The sequence below is a fragment of the Sugiyamaella lignohabitans genome, chromosome A (genome assembly GCF_001640025.1).
Source record: "Sugiyamaella lignohabitans strain CBS 10342 chromosome A, complete sequence".
Classification (NCBI taxonomy): domain Eukaryota; kingdom Fungi; phylum Ascomycota; class Dipodascomycetes; order Dipodascales; family Trichomonascaceae; genus Sugiyamaella; species Sugiyamaella lignohabitans.
The window spans coordinates 4716060-4733488 of record NC_031672.1 but is presented as its reverse complement, the minus strand read 5'-3'; the positions used below and the strand labels follow the sequence as shown (position 1 = coordinate 4733488).

The 17429-nt window shown below is 42.4% G+C and overlaps 4 protein-coding genes across 4 annotated transcripts; 2 read left to right on the top strand and 2 right to left on the bottom strand.

Moving 5' to 3' along the window:
- Window positions 1-524: 524 nt before the first annotated feature.
- STH1 (RSC chromatin remodeling complex ATPase subunit STH1) lies at window positions 525-4722 on the bottom strand (the record flags this gene model as incomplete). Its single annotated transcript, XM_018878406.1, has 2 exons — window positions 525-4478; window positions 4603-4722. The coding sequence occupies 2 exons, from the start codon at window positions 4720-4722 to the stop codon at window positions 525-527; spliced, it is 4074 nt and encodes a 1357-aa protein (XP_018735713.1).
- Window positions 4723-6526: 1804 nt separating this feature from the next.
- Window positions 6527-7252, top strand: TPT1 (Tpt1p; the record flags this gene model as incomplete). The annotated part of the gene is made up of 1 exon (XM_018878405.1): window positions 6527-7252. The coding sequence occupies one exon, from the start codon at window positions 6527-6529 to the stop codon at window positions 7250-7252; it is 726 nt and encodes a 241-aa protein (XP_018735712.1).
- A 680-nt stretch (window positions 7253-7932) lies between these two features.
- Window positions 7933-10713, top strand: AWJ20_1516 (uncharacterized protein; the record flags this gene model as incomplete). The annotated part of the gene is made up of 1 exon (XM_018878404.1): window positions 7933-10713. One exon carries the CDS (start codon window positions 7933-7935, stop codon window positions 10711-10713), a length of 2781 nt encoding a protein of 926 aa, XP_018735711.1.
- Window positions 10714-11757: 1044 nt separating this feature from the next.
- AWJ20_1515 (uncharacterized protein) lies at window positions 11758-14451 on the bottom strand (the record flags this gene model as incomplete). The annotated part of the gene is made up of 1 exon (XM_018878403.1): window positions 11758-14451. The coding sequence occupies one exon, from the start codon at window positions 14449-14451 to the stop codon at window positions 11758-11760; it is 2694 nt and encodes an 897-aa protein (XP_018735710.1).
- Between the last annotated feature and the right edge of the window lie 2978 nt (window positions 14452-17429).

Below are 17429 nucleotides of genomic sequence, written 5' to 3'. Positions count from 1 at the left end.
GTTCTTCGCTTTATCAATTGACTTTTTTTTTTAACTCTTGTCTGATTTGCTGCTTGGTTCACCATTCATCGTTCAGAGCTCCTCTCCGTGATCTCCTGTCAAATGTGGGGGATTTACGCGACGTTGACGCGCGACACGGTAATTGCTGCAACTCTTTATCGGGCTTCAGCTCTCCACATGTGAACTGTCAATTCTCCCATTACCCTCGCTAAAAGCTACAATCTCCTGCCAACGGGCTAATGCCATCTGCAACCGAGTTCAGAAGGTAACCCTCGCTGGTCTCCTGAGAAGCAGGGGCTACGGGGTTTCGGACAAAGCCCCAGCTGCCGGAGGCAACTCCTCTCGACACTTGATCTGGTAAAGGAACTCACCCGGCCTGAGTATTTACAAATTGTAACCTCTGTTTGACTGTCCCTGGGTAAGAGTTGGTGTCCACCTGGCAGAAGAAATTCAGTGTCCGACCTGCTAAAACTATGAAATAATATAAATATTAGATTAATTAATAATTAAGGTACTGAAAGTTACTACTCGTCTTCACGACCTTTTGAAAGTTTGATTTTCAGGGTAGGCATGGATGTTTTGACCGAGCCGTTTTCATGCTCTTCTTCTTTGACACCACCATTAACGGCTGAACTAGAGCTGTCGCTGTCAAGCACTTTGTCGAGACTCGGCTTGAGTTCGGCGTACTTTTCTGAAATAAGATTATCCAGGACATCGGCATCTTCATACACGAACGATCCTGGTTCGTTGTAAGTACGAGCGTTTGCAAACATGAGATCGAAACTGGATTTGACCTCTTCAAGTGTTTTATACACTTTGTTCCGAATGTTCTTGCGGATGATGTTCAATGCAATGGGCTCTTGGATAAGGACATAGTAGTCAGGATAAATGGACTTAGGTGGTAATTCTGCAAAAATGGCCGACCTGTCTCGTCCTGATTCGTCTTCGACTGATGACGTGATAACTTCAACAAGCTCTAAACTGGCTTTGGTAAGTGCAGCTCGTTGTTTAGGTGCTAGTGGGTCAGCACCTGCTCCATTGAGTTTTGTTGATACTCTTCGACTATCGCCGTTACGAGTATTGGACTTCTTAGTCTGTCGACTTTGTTCAGCTTCATCATCGTCATCATTATCAAAATCATTGTTTACCTGCTCCTCATCGGCGTCTTCAGGCTCGCTAGAATTATCCTTAACACTACGACTACGCTTTCTTTTACGACTGGCTCCATTAGATTTCACCTTGTCGTCATCGTCGTCATCAGCAGCTGAAGTCTCATCCTCAAGAGGAAGTCCAGCTGCCAATCTACTCTTGCGTTCTTGCCTACGCTCCATACGAGCTCTTTTCTTGGCAATAGCCTCTTCAAGAGCAGCAGCATCGGTATCAACAGCATCAAGCCATTGCTCCTCGGTAAGACCGTCGTCATAGTAAACAGTCTTTCTTTCACGAGCTCCTCTGCCCAAATTCTTCTCCTTTGCAGGTTCCAAATATTGAGTGACATCTTGTTGATACTCCTCGGGAAGTTCATCATATCCATACAATCGATCACGCTCTTTGTCCTTGCCATACTCGCTAGTAGCATTTCGTTCGGCATCCATTTTGTTGAACAACTCACGTTCTTCCTCACTTCGAGCCAAGATCTCGTTAAGCTCGTCATCATCCATTTCGTCGTCTTCATCTTTCTGCTCACGACGCTGTTCTTCTGCTTCTAGCAATGATCGTAAGAACGCCTCTTGCTCTTCTGATGTCGACTTGTTATCGAATTTACCAGCCTGAATGACCTTTCCGTCAATTTCAAGCTTCGAATGTGCTCTTCCAAGAATCGCTTCTTCAACAGAGTCTTCGGTGATCAATCGTAAAATACGCACTTCCTTGGTCTGTCCAATACGGTGTGCACGATCCTGAGCTTGTAAATCCTGGTGAGGATTCCAATCTGTATCATAGATGATAACCGTATCAGCAGTCTGCAAATTAAGACCCAGACCACCTGCTCTGGTACTCAACAAGAAACAAAAGTATGGGGAATCGGGTGCATTAAACAACTTGAGCAGTTCGGAACGCTCATCTGCCTTGGTACTACCATCCAAACGAAGATATTGAATGCCTCGAAGTCTCAAGTAATCTTCCATGATATCCATAATCTGCGTCATTTGAAAGAACATCAATACTCTGTGATCGGTCTTAACAAATTTCGGGAAAATTCTGTCCAACAGTTCAAATTTACCTGCTACTCTCCACAAGTTATCATTGTTGCCACGAGTAGGATTAATGATATTCTCAACTTCTTCGAACACATAAGGATGGTTACAAATCTTACGAAGCTGCATGACTCTGTTATTAAGACCCTTGACTGACATCTTTGACTTGCCACCGTCACCGATGAACAAAATGTTGTGCTTGAGCATTTGTTCATACAGTTTGGCTTGGATAGCTGACATTTTACATTTGATGACCTTTTCAACCTTGTCTGGTAGATCCTTTTCGACATCTTTCTTTAATCTTCTCAGTAAGAACGGTCTTAACACCTTGTGCAAACGTCTGATAATAAGTAGAGTCTCTTCTTCAGTCAGCTCCATCTTATCTTGACCACCGGTATTAGCAAATGGTGTATTGAACCATTCGTCGAATGTTTTCACAGAGTTGAAAATCTTTGGCAAGACAAAGTTCAACAGAGCCCACAACTCAGGAAGATTGTTCTGAAGAGGTGTACCGGTAAGAATAAGACGGTGTCTAGAACTGTAGTACTGGGTAAGAGTTGAACTAAGCTTAGAGTTGGTGTTTTTCATACGATGACCTTCATCGATAATCATATGGGTCCACTTGATCTTCGAAAGAATTGGACGGTCCTTAATAATGTACTCATATGTCGTCAACAAGACCTGGAAATCACCCATTCTAATAATTCCTTGCTGGGCCTTCCTAGCATTGGGTGGTCCCTTGTACACTACCTTTTTAACAGCAGGAGCCCACTTCTCAAACTCCAAGGTCCAGTTGGTCAAGGTTGAAAGAGGCACAATAACGAGATACGGACCAGGCTGTTTCTTGACTTCAATCAAGTACGTAATCAGTGAGATAGATTGGATAGTCTTACCAAGACCCATTTCATCGGCTAAGATACCATTCAAGTTGTTGTTATAAAGAGAAACCATCCATTGTAAGCCCTTGATCTGATACTCTTTCAGCGTACCACCAACCAAAATACTTGGCTGCTTGGAAACTTGCTCCTTGATACGATGAGCAACCTCGTAATAGTCGATTTTATCATTCCCTTCAGAGTCATCATCTGCTTGAGATGCCATTGGCACGCCAGCCTGCTGTTGCTGAACTTTAACAGCTTGTGCTAATGAGTCTAAGAACGAATTGGTCTGCTTCAACAAATGCGTAATACGAGTGTCCTTGGTCTGATCCAGCAATTTAAGATATGCATCTTCATCATTGGATCTAAGTGCTTGCAAACGTTGTTTCGCAGTTCTTTCTGATCTCTTGGATTCCTCTCTCTCAATCAGACTATGCATTTGACTTATCGATTTAGACAGAGTAAAGTTGCGGAATTGTCGTTGTTGCTGTGAGTTAGCCACCTCATTGGAATGGCTACATACACCAGAAACATATAACAGTTGTGTTTCTCGTTGTTTACGCTCCCGTTCCATTCTCTGTTGTAATTCCAGCTGTTCTGTGAGTCTCATCTCCTGAGCAGTATGCACCTTGATTCGTCTATTAAGAGACCTACTCATCATACTCTCCGCTAGTGGATCTGTTTTGGCACCAATACTATACACTATATGCTGACGCAGACTCTTTTGTTTGGTCAATAGCCGTAAACCCTTGAGTTCGATAACCGCTTTGAGTTTGAGTATGTCTTCGCTAGCACTAATCTCATCGTCTGGTGTGTAGTCAATAGATTTGGTGTCGATAGTACCTAAGTTACCTGGTAAATGCTCGAGTTCGGCTACTCGACATGAAAGTCGGTTACGAATAACCACTTCTGCCTTGCCGCCCACAGAACGAAGTCGTTTTTCATACTGTTTAAATAATCGATCATATGACTTTTGGAATCTAGAATGAGACGAACGAGGATCTTGTTCTTGTTTCTCTGCCTTTTGTTGCTCTTCTTCTTCCTTGACTTGTTGTTGTACTCTATCATTCAAGTCATCAGTCACCGAGTTTACCAAGACACTTTGCAATGCAGCTGGCACGTCCAAGTTACGGGATAAAATCTGGAACGCTTTGATCTGAGCACGAAGAACATCTAATTTGTTAGATGATTGACTCGCGTTGTCACCAGTAACATCACCAGTTGAAGTCGAAGTTGAAGGTTTGAGTTCCTCGATCCGAGAATCTTTTCGTAAGCTCTGAATCTTGTCTTCTCGAACTTTATATAGCTTCTGAGCATTTGAAATATCTTTGAGAACACGAGTGATCTCTGCTAATTCAGGGTTAGAGTCCTCGCGTGCTCCCTTTCTCTTCAAGGCATTCCATCTCTATTTTACAAGTTAGTTTCTCCAACAGTTTGTTTGCTTTTTTAGTATTCTCTCTTCCTGTTGCTTGTATATCACAATCAATCAGCAACATGAACTATGAACTATAAACCCAAAAAAAACTTACCAGAAGTAGCAGCCTGACCTGTTCCTTATTTATAGGAACTGGAATACTTCCAGTATTAGGTGTAGGACTAGGCACTACGACAGGAGTTACCGTTGAAGGCGTGCCAGTCGCGACGGCCATGGTTTGTTATTGTTGGTAATGCTACTCGAATGTGCAGGTTAACGTCAATCGCGTATTTCTTTTGTTACTGTGGTTTCAATTTACGTATCGAGATGGACTTTTTCACTGTCGGTGCCACTTTTTTTTGCTTAATCAAAAAATTACCAGCACGAGCCACCCTTGTTCTTAGCTTGAATCTTCAAAGTTTATGCTGCAAAATTATGTTTCAGCAAATCGTTACTTCGAGTACGCGTTGAATTGGGAATTTCGATGTTCCTAGCGAAAATTTCAAGTCCAAGCAAGACCCTGTAGATTCTCGTGTTGCAAGGTTTCGTTCATTTCCATATCACAAAGATGAATATCTGCTGCAGTGGGGCTCGCGTCGTTGGGACCTTTTAGGCAGGGTAATTTTGCAGCCTCGAGTCAGCAGATAACTAAATTGCATTATATAGATACGGGTTAGGGTGTATGATAGAGCTTGGAATCATTCTGATAAGGATGAGATCTGTCGTTATCGTTTAAAAGTTTTCGAGTCTTAGTCAATGAATGATCGAATAGATTGATCTGACTTAAAATAGTCCTTCAAATGATATGACAAGACATTTGTCTTCCAACATGAAAAGTTCAGTGTGATAAAAGTGACTGGGGAGTCAACTGCTCCAATTATCAAATATCGTCGGACTGTGAGCACAGATAGCCAAATAAGAGTACGACTCTATGGAACAATCTCTAATTCTCACCAATGATCCAGGATTAAGGAAACTGATATGTTTTGCATGAACTATACGCAAGTAAAAAATAATATTCAGAGTCAGTGATTGTTCTAGAACAACATCCATTGATTAGAAGAGCTCGATTATTTAAGAAACCTCACAATCAGACTATCTACTGTAGACTATTTAGAATATCCAGTCGAATCGACAGAGGTATGGTCTTTTTTGGTGTTATTTTGATCTCTTCAATATCTAAACTGGTATATTACTCTAATATGAGTTTCCAACATGAGCATGGAAAGTATGGTACTTTTAAGAGATATACACATTATAGGCGGGTCAGAATCACTGTTCCTGGGGGGCACTTAAATCACATGGTGTTCTTCATCAGATCTATGGAACTCTTTAACATAAGTTGATCCCGTGTGTTTAGAATCAGGTGTGTTTGAAACATCTGACGAAGAAAACCCATCGATACCTGCTTGAAGAGCACTTCGAAAGTGTACGACTGCACTATAACTAGTTAAACGGACTGTTCTCAAGACCAGACGGAGGAGTTTACCGCAATAGAACGACATTTCTTTGACTATTTTGGAACATGTGGCATTCGAGTCGACACCGTCTTGTTTTTTAATAGAGTCCGAGTCATTTAACAATATTTCATCAAAACACACAGGATTGACTCTCCGAGTAAGTGGACCCGCTTTCCTGTCATCCAGAGCAGCATATCTTGGAACCTTGTTGAAAGTTAGTACTAGTATATCACCAACATAAATAGCCTATTAGCTGGCCGATCTCTACTTGCTATTTGATTCATGGCAATTGAAGACGAACTATCTCTTCGCCGCGGCATCTCATACACTATCAAAACGAATGTTGCTCAGATAATCTTATTAACAAAATATATTTTCGATTTATAACCAGTTGGAACGTCACATAATTTACCTAGCAATGAATATTATTTGACATTTCGGACCGCGCTGATCGCCGCAAATATGCACACCGATAAGATAATGCAACTGTAACACGGCTTTAACATCATGAACTTCCGTCAACAAAGTTGGAAAAGTGGAGAGCAACTTTCTTTCTTTCATACATTACTTGCTCGACCCATGCCAGAGCCAGAGACTACACCCGCCGTTTCATTGGCTTCAATAACAACTTCTTCGACTGAAGTTGTCACCACCACTGTCGCCAAAACAAAAAAGAAGCGTCCTGATGATTCTCCAGACGTGAAGCTGTCCAAAGGACTGTCACAAACTCTTCGACATGGAGCAGAGAAGCAAGGTATAACACTAGCAAGTCAGGGTTTTGCTTCAGTTTCAGAACTTCTAGCCCACTCGAAGTTCAAACCATACACTTTTGAAGATATCAAGAGAGTAGTAGACAGCAATGCCAAGAAGAGGTTCACTCTAGCCCCAATTGAAACCATCGAATCGCCAGATCCAAATGACCCAAGTCACTGGCAGATCAAGGCCAACCAAGGTCATTCTCTCAAAAGCGTAGAAGATCCAGGTCTGAAACCACTTCTAAAACCGGAAGATTTCCCGGAAATTGTTCTCCACGGAACCAGCATCGCTGCATGGCAGCAAATCAAGGAAACCGGCATTTCGAGAATGAAGCGAAACCATATCCACATGGCCTCAGGCCGTCCAGGAGACGACCATGTGGTCAGCGGTGTGCGTAACAATGCCAAAGTTCTCATATTTATCAACTGTCAAGCGGCACTGGACCTTGGCATCCCCTTCTTCCTCTCTGAGAACGGCGTCATTCTGTCCCCAGGCAACAAACAGGGTATTATCCCGCCATCAGTATTTCTAAAGGTCGAGGGCGTCTGAGTTTTGTAGTCATGGCCTGCCTCCGGCGGCTGGGGCTCCGCCCCAGACCCCGTGCTCCTCTCGCTGCGCTCGAGTCGGGCGTCTGGCGTTCGCTGGACTTCTCTCTGGCGGATCTGGCAGCTATGAATTTCTTCAATTGAGTGAATTTCCAAAAAATATTTATTTATAGCATGCTGTGAGAACTTATTTATACCGAACTTCTGTTTTTCATCCTCATCGAATTTCTTGATTTCTGAAATAAACTCTGTAACCCAGGCACCCAAAAGAGTGAATTCTCGTGAAAAATAAGCCCATTTGCTCTTGAAAAATATATATAATTAGGGAGCCAGATAACAACCACGGTTCCCCACGCAACCGACTCGAGCGCAGCGAGAGGAGCCACGGGGTCTGGGGCGGAGCCCCAGCCGCCGGAGGCAGGTCCAGCACCCAAGCGCCAGATTTGACACGATCCCCCTGAGTTGAAGACGTGCAGGTGAGCTGCAACTTTAATTGGCAAGCCGCGTGTGATCTCCACATGAGCCAGATGTGCTGAACTTAATCTGCGGTTTTGTTGTGACGTCTACAACGGTTTTTGAGCATCGTCCAAAATTGGGATTTGTGGTTTCTTTTGTTGTTACCGCAACTTACGTGTATAGGAGTTCTTTGGCTGAAAGGTTTTTGACGGGTTCGAGTGTGAGATCATGCCGTCGCCACCAGAGGATGCCGACATCTCCAATCTGGCCGCTGATGCCGATGACTCGGTCTTTTCAATTGTCCATGAACATTATTTAAAGCGAGAACTTATAAGACTCCAGATTGATCATGAGGTTGCCAAGCTTAATGATTTCAAAAATATTGGCCAGTTAGGTCCACCATTCTTACAGCATAACGACCCCAATCACCAGAAGCATGCGACAGCCGGTAGGAGGCGAAGGTCGTCGTCCAAATCATCAGCCAAGCGACCAAGATCTAGCATGGGAAGACTTAGTTTAGATGCTACTGTTGAAGATGACCATTTGACTCCCGAAGAGAGGTTTCCAATATTTCGCCACTTTTTGGCCCATCGCATTAAGACATTCCCATTTCTGGGTACTGCTGACGACGTGGAGTTCTGGCAGAAAAAGGTTCAACCGTTTATTGAGAGTTTTGCAGAAAAAGACATTTCTTCGACTGCTGACCGTGAAGAGGCCACGAAACGAAAACGTATGGGTGTCAAAATTACCAAACTCATTCAATTGTATACGGTTTCAGGGGTTCATACTACTCGCCGTGAGGAGCACGACGTCAAAGTGCAGACTATTTCTCAACGAGGCATTCAAGAAGTCGACGGAGCAGAAGTCGCTGAAAAGGCTGCTAAAGTTGATAAATTTATTAATGGCTATCGCATAAATATCGAGGGTGTACGCAAAGTCACTACTCGTAAAGGATTCTTTTCTGATACCTCTTATCAGTATATCATTCAGGCAAATATGGAGGGTGCACCTCCCGTTCATGTAGCTCGAAGCTATTCAGAATTTAAAGAGCTCGATAGGAAACTACACAAAGAGTTCCCTGGCAGAGAGGTTCCTCAATTGCCTGCAAAGAATAGGGTATCTAGTTTATATGGAGGGGGTGGGAATCTCGATTCGAATGGCAGTATATCAAAGGCCACTGGAAGCAATAAAGGAGTTGGTCTTGGCGATGATGATGATCTGGATCTGGACGAAGACGACGACGATTTTTTCGAGACTGAATCTGTATCGTCGGCTAACTCTTCCTCATCGAATGTGAATTCGGCCAAGAAAAAGAAAATCAAGACACCACTGTCCACGCTGCTGGCGCGCGCCAAACTGGCCCCTTCGCAATCACCGAGCGAAGTTCCTCGCGAGAAACAGCGGATTGTCTTACGAGCATACCTTCATAAGCTTGTGGAAATACCTAAAGTCACCAAAAGTGCTGCATTTTTAGAGTTTCTTTTCAAAGACCGTATTAGAGACTTGACGGCTGCTGAAAAGGCAGATATCGAGATCCGTAAACAGATGGATGCCATCCGTGTGGAAGAACAGTTGCGATTTCTGGAAGTCGCCAAAGAACGAGCCAAGATGCTGGAAGGTTATATTACTGAGTTCAAACAGGAACTAATCAAAAAAGACGGGCTCGCAAATATATTCAGGGAGTTAAAGATGTATCGGCGTGTTGAAGACATGTCACCCAAGTTTCAAAAGTTTATAGAATGGGTCGTTATTGAGCTGGCTGCCACTTTGTACCATATTTTTGTAGCACAGGACAGTTCACCTGAGTTTTTTTCCCAAGTCCGACGACTACACAGTCTGATGCCTTATTCGGTTTTAAAAGGCATTTTACGTGTATCCAACCCGGTAGCAGTCATGAAGGGTCTTACCGATCTATTTTTGGCTCAACCATTTGGAAAACGGTCTCTGATGCAGAATCTAATGCTTGTCGTACTAGCGGATGACATGAAAGCCCAAGATAAATTGGCCAACGAGATTCGGTCTAAAATGGCGTATCCAGAGTTGTGTGATGTATTTGAAGAATACGTAGATGCTGAACCCGAGGTTCACAACTATGTTCAAAAACTGAGTCAGGAGACAGGCACTGATTTGATTATGCAAATATACAGGGTCAGTGGAGATTCATTTGGCTCGCCACTACCGCATGACCAGCTCCAGACTGTGGAAGGCTGGTATAAAGATTGGACTTTGAAACGAAAGGAGCAAAGAGATGGAAAAGAAACTACGGGCAATCCCTTTGACGACTCGTCGGAAGCTGACTCGTATGAACAACTTAAAGAGCTGTACTCAATCATTGTTCGGAAGCGAGACAAAGATATGATGCAGTTGTTCTGGGAAGATAGTATCACAGTACAATTTCTTAAGGAGCTTATCACTGTATTCTACGGCCCGTTAATTCAAGTTTTCCGGTCAGCCAAAATTTATGAATCAGTTGGCGATTTTGAAAAGTTCATGAGTGATCTCGTTCGAACGGTGCATAAAGCCGAGGCCGAAGCGCTGAGTGCTGACCCGAATCAGACAGTTCAGCAATTCATCGACTTGTGTAAGCGACATCAGAATATGGTTATCAGGTTTATTAATGAAGTATATATCAACGACAATGGACTATTTGATGGTATTCTTTTGTGGATGAGCGATATTATCGAGTTCCTTCGTAACGGTCCTATCCAGCCACTTGATTTGGTCGGTTTAATAGAAAGGGCTGCTGAAGAAGGCGAGATATCGGTGGATGCTCTAGCAGCTGAAATGGACGCTATACAGGATTGGATCCGAGCACGTCGTGAATGGCGAGATCGTCGTGTTAAACTTGAGCAACAGGCTACAAATGACAGTCAATCCAGTACTGTATGGGATGCTGCATTACCCAGTGGTGGTCTCATGGACGGTTCTGCGTTTGGTTTAGCAGAGGTAAGTGTGATATTTTTGTGGTCTACAGATAACTGGACTGTTTTTAGTGACTACAACTTGTGACTGCATATCAGAAGCAATCTAGCATCAACATATACTAACGGAACAGGACGATTTGGCTCAGTACGACCCCAATGACATAAGCGACGACGACGACGACGGATCTACTAACGGACACAACGGGGGAAACGGTCCGCCCGTCCGACCCGATCTGATTGAGACGCCGAAATTGTTAGGGCGGTTTCAGGATGCACTTGTGTTTGTTTTGAGAGATGACAATATTAGACCGCGCACATGAGGGTCCTTCACAGCCCGAACTTTAAATGGGTTTTTCCGAGCGATGCATGAGCATAGGAAAATCACTTCCACAAGAAATAAGCGACATATCATCATGCATTATCTCAATGATTAATAAAATTGACTATATATTAAATGGAGTTTATTTCTATTGTAACGGTAATGGCTATTATAACAAGCAATATAGAGCGGTCATCAGTTGTAAATTGGGACCGATGAAATTCGTGCTCAAACATAAGAAATTAAAGGTTATTAGCAACCGGAGAAGTTCCAATGGTCAAAACCAAATGCCTATGTTCATAATATTATAACTGACCCTGATACCCTAGGAGGTGGACTTCCTATTTTTTAGCTTTATAAAAGGCAACTGTATTCCCGCAGCAGCGTCAGACGGAACAGTGGAATGAACCTTTTATGTTTGTACATTCTCGTGGTCACGGCATAGGAGAAAGTAGCCCGACAGGATGCTGGTTTAATGTGTAAATAGTCAAAATTATTTTTTACTTAGTATATTTAGTGCGGATCGTTGGCCGGGGGCGTAATCGACTTCGAATAGGGGGGACTTCTAATATTAGTGCCTCATGTTTCTGGTCTTCATTAGCATCTTGAAGTCGTAGAGGAGCATTGGAAATGTCGACATTTTCCGGCTCTTCAATCCGTTCTGGTTCCTCACCGCCAACTCCGTCATAGTCGAGTAGATCAAGGTTATTTTCATTCTCTAAATCTGAAGATTCTGGCTCTACATGATCCTCTTCGCCAGCCTCTCTTTGAATTTGCTGTGGTGGCCCTTCTCTAACCGCTGATCTGAAACTAAGCAATAAAAGAACAGCTATCCAACTGGATCTTCTCGAAATTATCGCCCAGACCATTCACATTTGGCAAATGAATGACTTGCTGTAATTGTTTTATGAATTGTTTGTTGTTCTTGTTGTTGTCTGTTACACGAAGGTCATAGGCCAGAGGAGCACCTTGATCGACTACTTCGCCCCCTCCTTGCAAACGGATAGCACCCCCATGTTCTTGATTTGCAGCGACATTTGCCCGATCTATATTCCGTGGTCTCTCTCCCAAACCAATGGGTCGGCCCTCACCAAGTTGCATATATAAGCTTATATATGGCTTGGCTCGGGCCAACATGTGCTTGATTAGGCTGCCCATCTTTTCATGTCTGCCAACGTAGTGATTGTCACGCGAATTTTGGTTGTTACGGACTTGAATGAGGATAACACTAAATGCTTCATCGGCTAAATAGATATCTTCTCGCTCCCATGACATATTCTCGTACCCATCGAAGAGTCTGATGTTCGTAAGGTCAACCTGCTTGCTTTCTAAATATATGGGGATGACAAGATCAAAACCTTCCTGGTTAAAGCTGAAGCAAAATCCATGGCCTCTCAAGAATCCGTACGCCAACGTAGGAACAGTACAGATTCTCCTATCACTCACCCAGTGGTTGAGATGTATTCTCTCATTAAGTAACTGATGTTCATCTGCATGGCCAGAGCTACAGGTGAGGAGATACTTTTCACTGAGCCCATTGAAAAGATCACGAACACGACAGTAATTGCTCTGTATGCCATCGCGCAAACCTACAGTTTTCAGAACATCAAGCAACATCCATCTAGCTACAAATTCACCAGTAGCCCCAGGGGAAAGAGACTTTTCTCTAAGCAGGTGTGAAATAAGATCAAGATCATTTTCGCCCTCGAGGATTTTATGGGCTGCCATGACCAGAATTGGCTCACTAGGATATCCTACCTTGAGAACATCATGTTGATCAGACATCCACAAAAGTGTGGCCATTGGCGATTGTAAAAAGCTCGATGCTGTACGATAATCGCTATCCATTGACGGTGCATATATGACAAAAAGGGCATTATACTTTGATAGCTTGTCATAGTCACGACCCCTCAGCTTAGCTGTAGCATCTGGCAGAAGTTCGTCCTCGTTCCCACTGTCAACGTACAGCTTCCATATGGGTCTACCAAATTTGGCATAGAATCTCAAGGTTCCAATCTCGCTGAAGTCTAATGTAAGTGGTGGTTCACTCCATCGCACGTTCACATCGTAGGTGGGTATGCGGTACCAAGGTTTAGCACCGATTGCACTGAACTTTTTCAGAAAACGGTCGTTTTCATACGGTGGAGAGAAATCACTAATACGTCCTGGAGTATCGGCAATAACAATAGCAAAACCACCCCATAGGTCCTCAGACACAAGGCAGCGTGCCACGCTTCTTAGAATCTGGTAATATGGCTCGCTCATTCCATGCGGCTTATTTTGGATACTTAGTGGACTAGCTTCATCGATTGCGAGCACAAAGTATACTTCTTTATCTTTGTCCTTCCTCCTTAGGGCTAAGCAGTATTTGGCCCATTCGCTTCGTAGTAGATTTTTCACTTCTTCAGATAGTTGCAATATATCATATTTACTGGATACTGCACTTGGTGATGAGAGGATTTTCCATATATCATTTTCCGAACCTTGATTGTCTGCAAAGCTCATCTCTACATTTTTTTTTGAATCTTTCTTGTCTACAAAGCTCCTCTCTACAGTTTGCTCGAAGACTGGTGATGTCTCTTGGAAAGTCCAGAACCTCTCCTCTGTTGCATAGTCGTCATTATTGTCTTCAACTCCTTTGACGATCGCCTCAAGAGTGCAAATAAGGAACAGCAAAACATCTCGAGCGAACGTGGAATCGTTTTTAGATTCCAAATATCCCGATGTATTGCCCCTGCCAATACTGTGAGAAAAACGAGCTCTTGGATAGCCAAGACTGGACTCCTTTCGCAAGCACATGTAGCTCAAGTAAACGTGGTGAGAAGCTAGATCCTTGATCAATCTAGACTTACCGTACATGCTGCCCTGAATGATGGGAATACAAGGCGAATATATGCGAGGGGATCCATCTGATATTCCTTGAATTGTGTTTTTGATATGGTCGAATAAGTGCTGACTGCTAGAGGGATCATTGTACGGCCGTCGGAACAATTGCTCTAACTCATGGTGCATTCGACGGGGACCATGCGCATCTACAAACAATGCCACAATATCTTTAAAATTGTTGTACGGCCCATACGCCTGCCAGTCTGGATTGATTTCCACATCGTATACTTGAAATATGTTTAGTATCACTGCAGTAAGATTCTCCACTTGGTTCCGTTGACGTTCTGGGAACTGAGAAGTCAAGAATCTCAATATGCAAGGATATAACTCCGCTTGGGAACAGAGGTCCTCTAAATTTATGTAGAAGTCCCTTTTCAAAGTATCCAAAGCTGATCTTCCATGATCATGCTCTAATTCCTTCACAGATAAGCTAAGGGGGAGGCTGTTGTAGGCACGATTTGATACATTGAGGTAGCCAAACCTAGACAACTCATCGACAAGCTTCATCAATTTTCGCCGCCTCTGATCTAAAGTCATAATTCTAAGTGGTTCGGCTACGAACATTAAGTAATCTCTAACAGGACCAAGTTGGTAAAATGGATCATCTGGTTCCGCCATATTGAGCTTTGAAATTGATGTTTAGAAAATGAACCAATATTTCTCACAGGAGATATATATATCTATATAGATAATGTATTAGGAAATGAGGCATCTCTGATCTGTCACATATGTTTAGGGGTTATCGGGTTATGGGTGAATTTTTGCTTCATAGGAACGACCTGGTCCCTAGATAGCCAATATGCATGCTGCATTAAAGATGCATCCTAGTTCCTATAGGTGTAACTGAGATTGGCAAGGATCGGAGCTATGTTAAGCGAGCTGGTCTGACTTGAGCTCGATTTACAGCTGTTCTCGTCCGTTTCTGATCTCCCTTGCATCATTTTAACCCTCTTATGGGCCAGTTTTGACGTCCTGCACTATCTGAAACTGTTTTGATTATGCGTCCGATTAAGTAAATCATCGTCGCCTCTTGCATAGCTGTTTCAAAATCCCTGTAAAAAATATATCGCACAAATGATATATGGGATTACTTCCGAATTATATACTATACTGGTCGAGTTGATAATATTATTTATGCACAAGACAAATATATTGGTTTGATGTATGTTCTCGGACGTTAGGTTTATCTCTATAATGCCTCTGGGCCACCTTTACTTTCTTTTGAGGCATCTTTCCTTTTTTTTTTGAGGCATCTTTACTTTCTTTTGAGGCATCTTTTGGAACGGGGGAACTAGAAATGGATAATGATTTCTCTTGATATCAGTCTAATTTCTTTATAGTTCTTATTTCTCAGGACCAAAATATTTAAATCGTAACTCTCTAACAGACTACTATTTGGTGCTCCCAAGAAAACATCTCAATTGCAATTCCATTAGACTCCATCGGACTTGATTTAATATGCTATTGTTTCTTTTCCTAAACATTGCACAACCCCACCAAACAGTCACGTGTTGAGTTATGTCCATACTCACTATGCTATTGAAATTCCTATAGCATTAGCCTCATATATATAGACAACATATCTCCATTGAGCAATGGTTCATCTTCCAAACATCAATCTCGAAAACGCAATATGAATGAACCAGATGATCCATTTTACAAATTGTATCCTGTTAGAGAGTACTTAAGGTTCGTAAAGGAATGCCATGGAAAAGTGTTTTTGTCTGAGAGGCAGAAAGAGTTGAACTGGCTCCGTGAGAGCTTTTATCAATTTGGCTACCTCCACCGGATCCGTGATGGTGTGTACTCCCTCCCTCACAGGTTGTACGAATTACAAAAAGACAACGGCAGATCGGCCCTGGATACTTTAAAAAGGAATTTCTACATAAATTTCGAGGACCTCTGCCCCCATGTGGAACTATTTCCTTGCATACTCAATTTCTTGATTTCTGAGCGCCCCGAGTTTCCACTATGCAAAGTCGAGAATCTTACTGAATTGATAAAAGCCATCTGTTGTAAACATAATGTGCGAGTACTTGACGACTGGCAGAAGGATGGACCATACTCTAATTTTAGAGAGGTTGTGGCGTTGTTTGTAGCGGCACGTAGCCCTCCACGAATCCAACAAGAATTAGTTCAGATGTTTGAAGAGAGACACATGGGTCCAATGTCTGGACCTTTCTTCAGCTTTATTAAAGAGACAATTCGGAAAGTATCAGACGGATTGCCTCGCGTATATTCGCCTTGTGTTCATATCTTTCAGGGCAGCATGAACGGTAAATCGAGATTGATCAAGGATCTAGCTTCTCGTCACGTTTACTTGAGCTATATGTGCTTGGGCAGAAGAGTCGGTTTTGGATATCCTAGTAGTCTGAGTATGGATTACGTCGCGACAAGATACAACATTGAAAGTTTTCAAGAAACAGTCAACGACAGGCTTGAGGGTCGCAAATATCCAATTTCTTTACTCCAATCAGTAATACACCAATACTTATAAGAATAGAAAACAAATTATTAACTGCTTCCGATTGATCACCTTCATTTATCATCTACAACCGAGATTGTGCAGGATTGCACCGAGTGTTGATGCAGAAGTGCAAAAGCTGTTGAGACAGATATGCAGAAGAGTAGGAATCACATGACTGTTAGCTGTGAGGTTATACCTGCCTATTGCAGCATCTTAAGATTGCACTTGTGAGACGATTACGATCTGGTAAGGTTAATAACCAACTATTATAAAAGAAGGTCAATATCCATGAAATTCACAGCCAATGCTAATGCGAATAAAAGATAACGAATGAGCTACTAATGCAATAATAACTAGTTGACACTAAAACAAGTATCTGTGACTGGCAACTTTTAGACGATAACTTATTGATTGATCTACTTATCCACTTTTACACCTTTATAATAATATTATTTTGTTATTCTTCTTTTAAACATCAGAACCGAGAAGTTTATCGCGTGAAAGTAAATCAACGTTGCATATGCATGATAAGTTGTTCAAGATCCGGTAAAATGTATATTGTGCTCATAAATTTATATTACCTGGCATTAGTTCCGAAGTATATACTATAAGAGTTGAGCTGATAATATTATGTATATATGACTCATACATTCAGACATTTGTCCGTATACGTTCTCAGATGACACGTTTCACTATATACTGCATAGGGACAACTCTCCTTATCTTTGAGGCATCTTTTGAGGCATCTTTTGTAACTAAAATTGTAGGCAAGGATAACTGTCTCCTGTTGATATCACCCTAATATCTCCGCGCAGAAGCTTGGATCATACTAGATCTATAGTTTTTAATTTTCTCAATGCCAACACGTGTATATCGTGGCCCTAATAGAATACTATTGGGTTCTCCAAGTTAATACTTCTCATTGCCCTTCTATTATATTTCATCAGATTTGGTTTATTATGCTATTATTCCTTTTCCTAAATATTGTTAACCCCTAGGACTGTCACGTGTTGATGTACGTGCAACTCGCTCTTGTATTTAAAATGCTACAGCGTTGGCCTCATATACATATACATAGACATACATAGCACCCCAGTGACAGTAATTCATCTTCAATTTGGAAACAAAT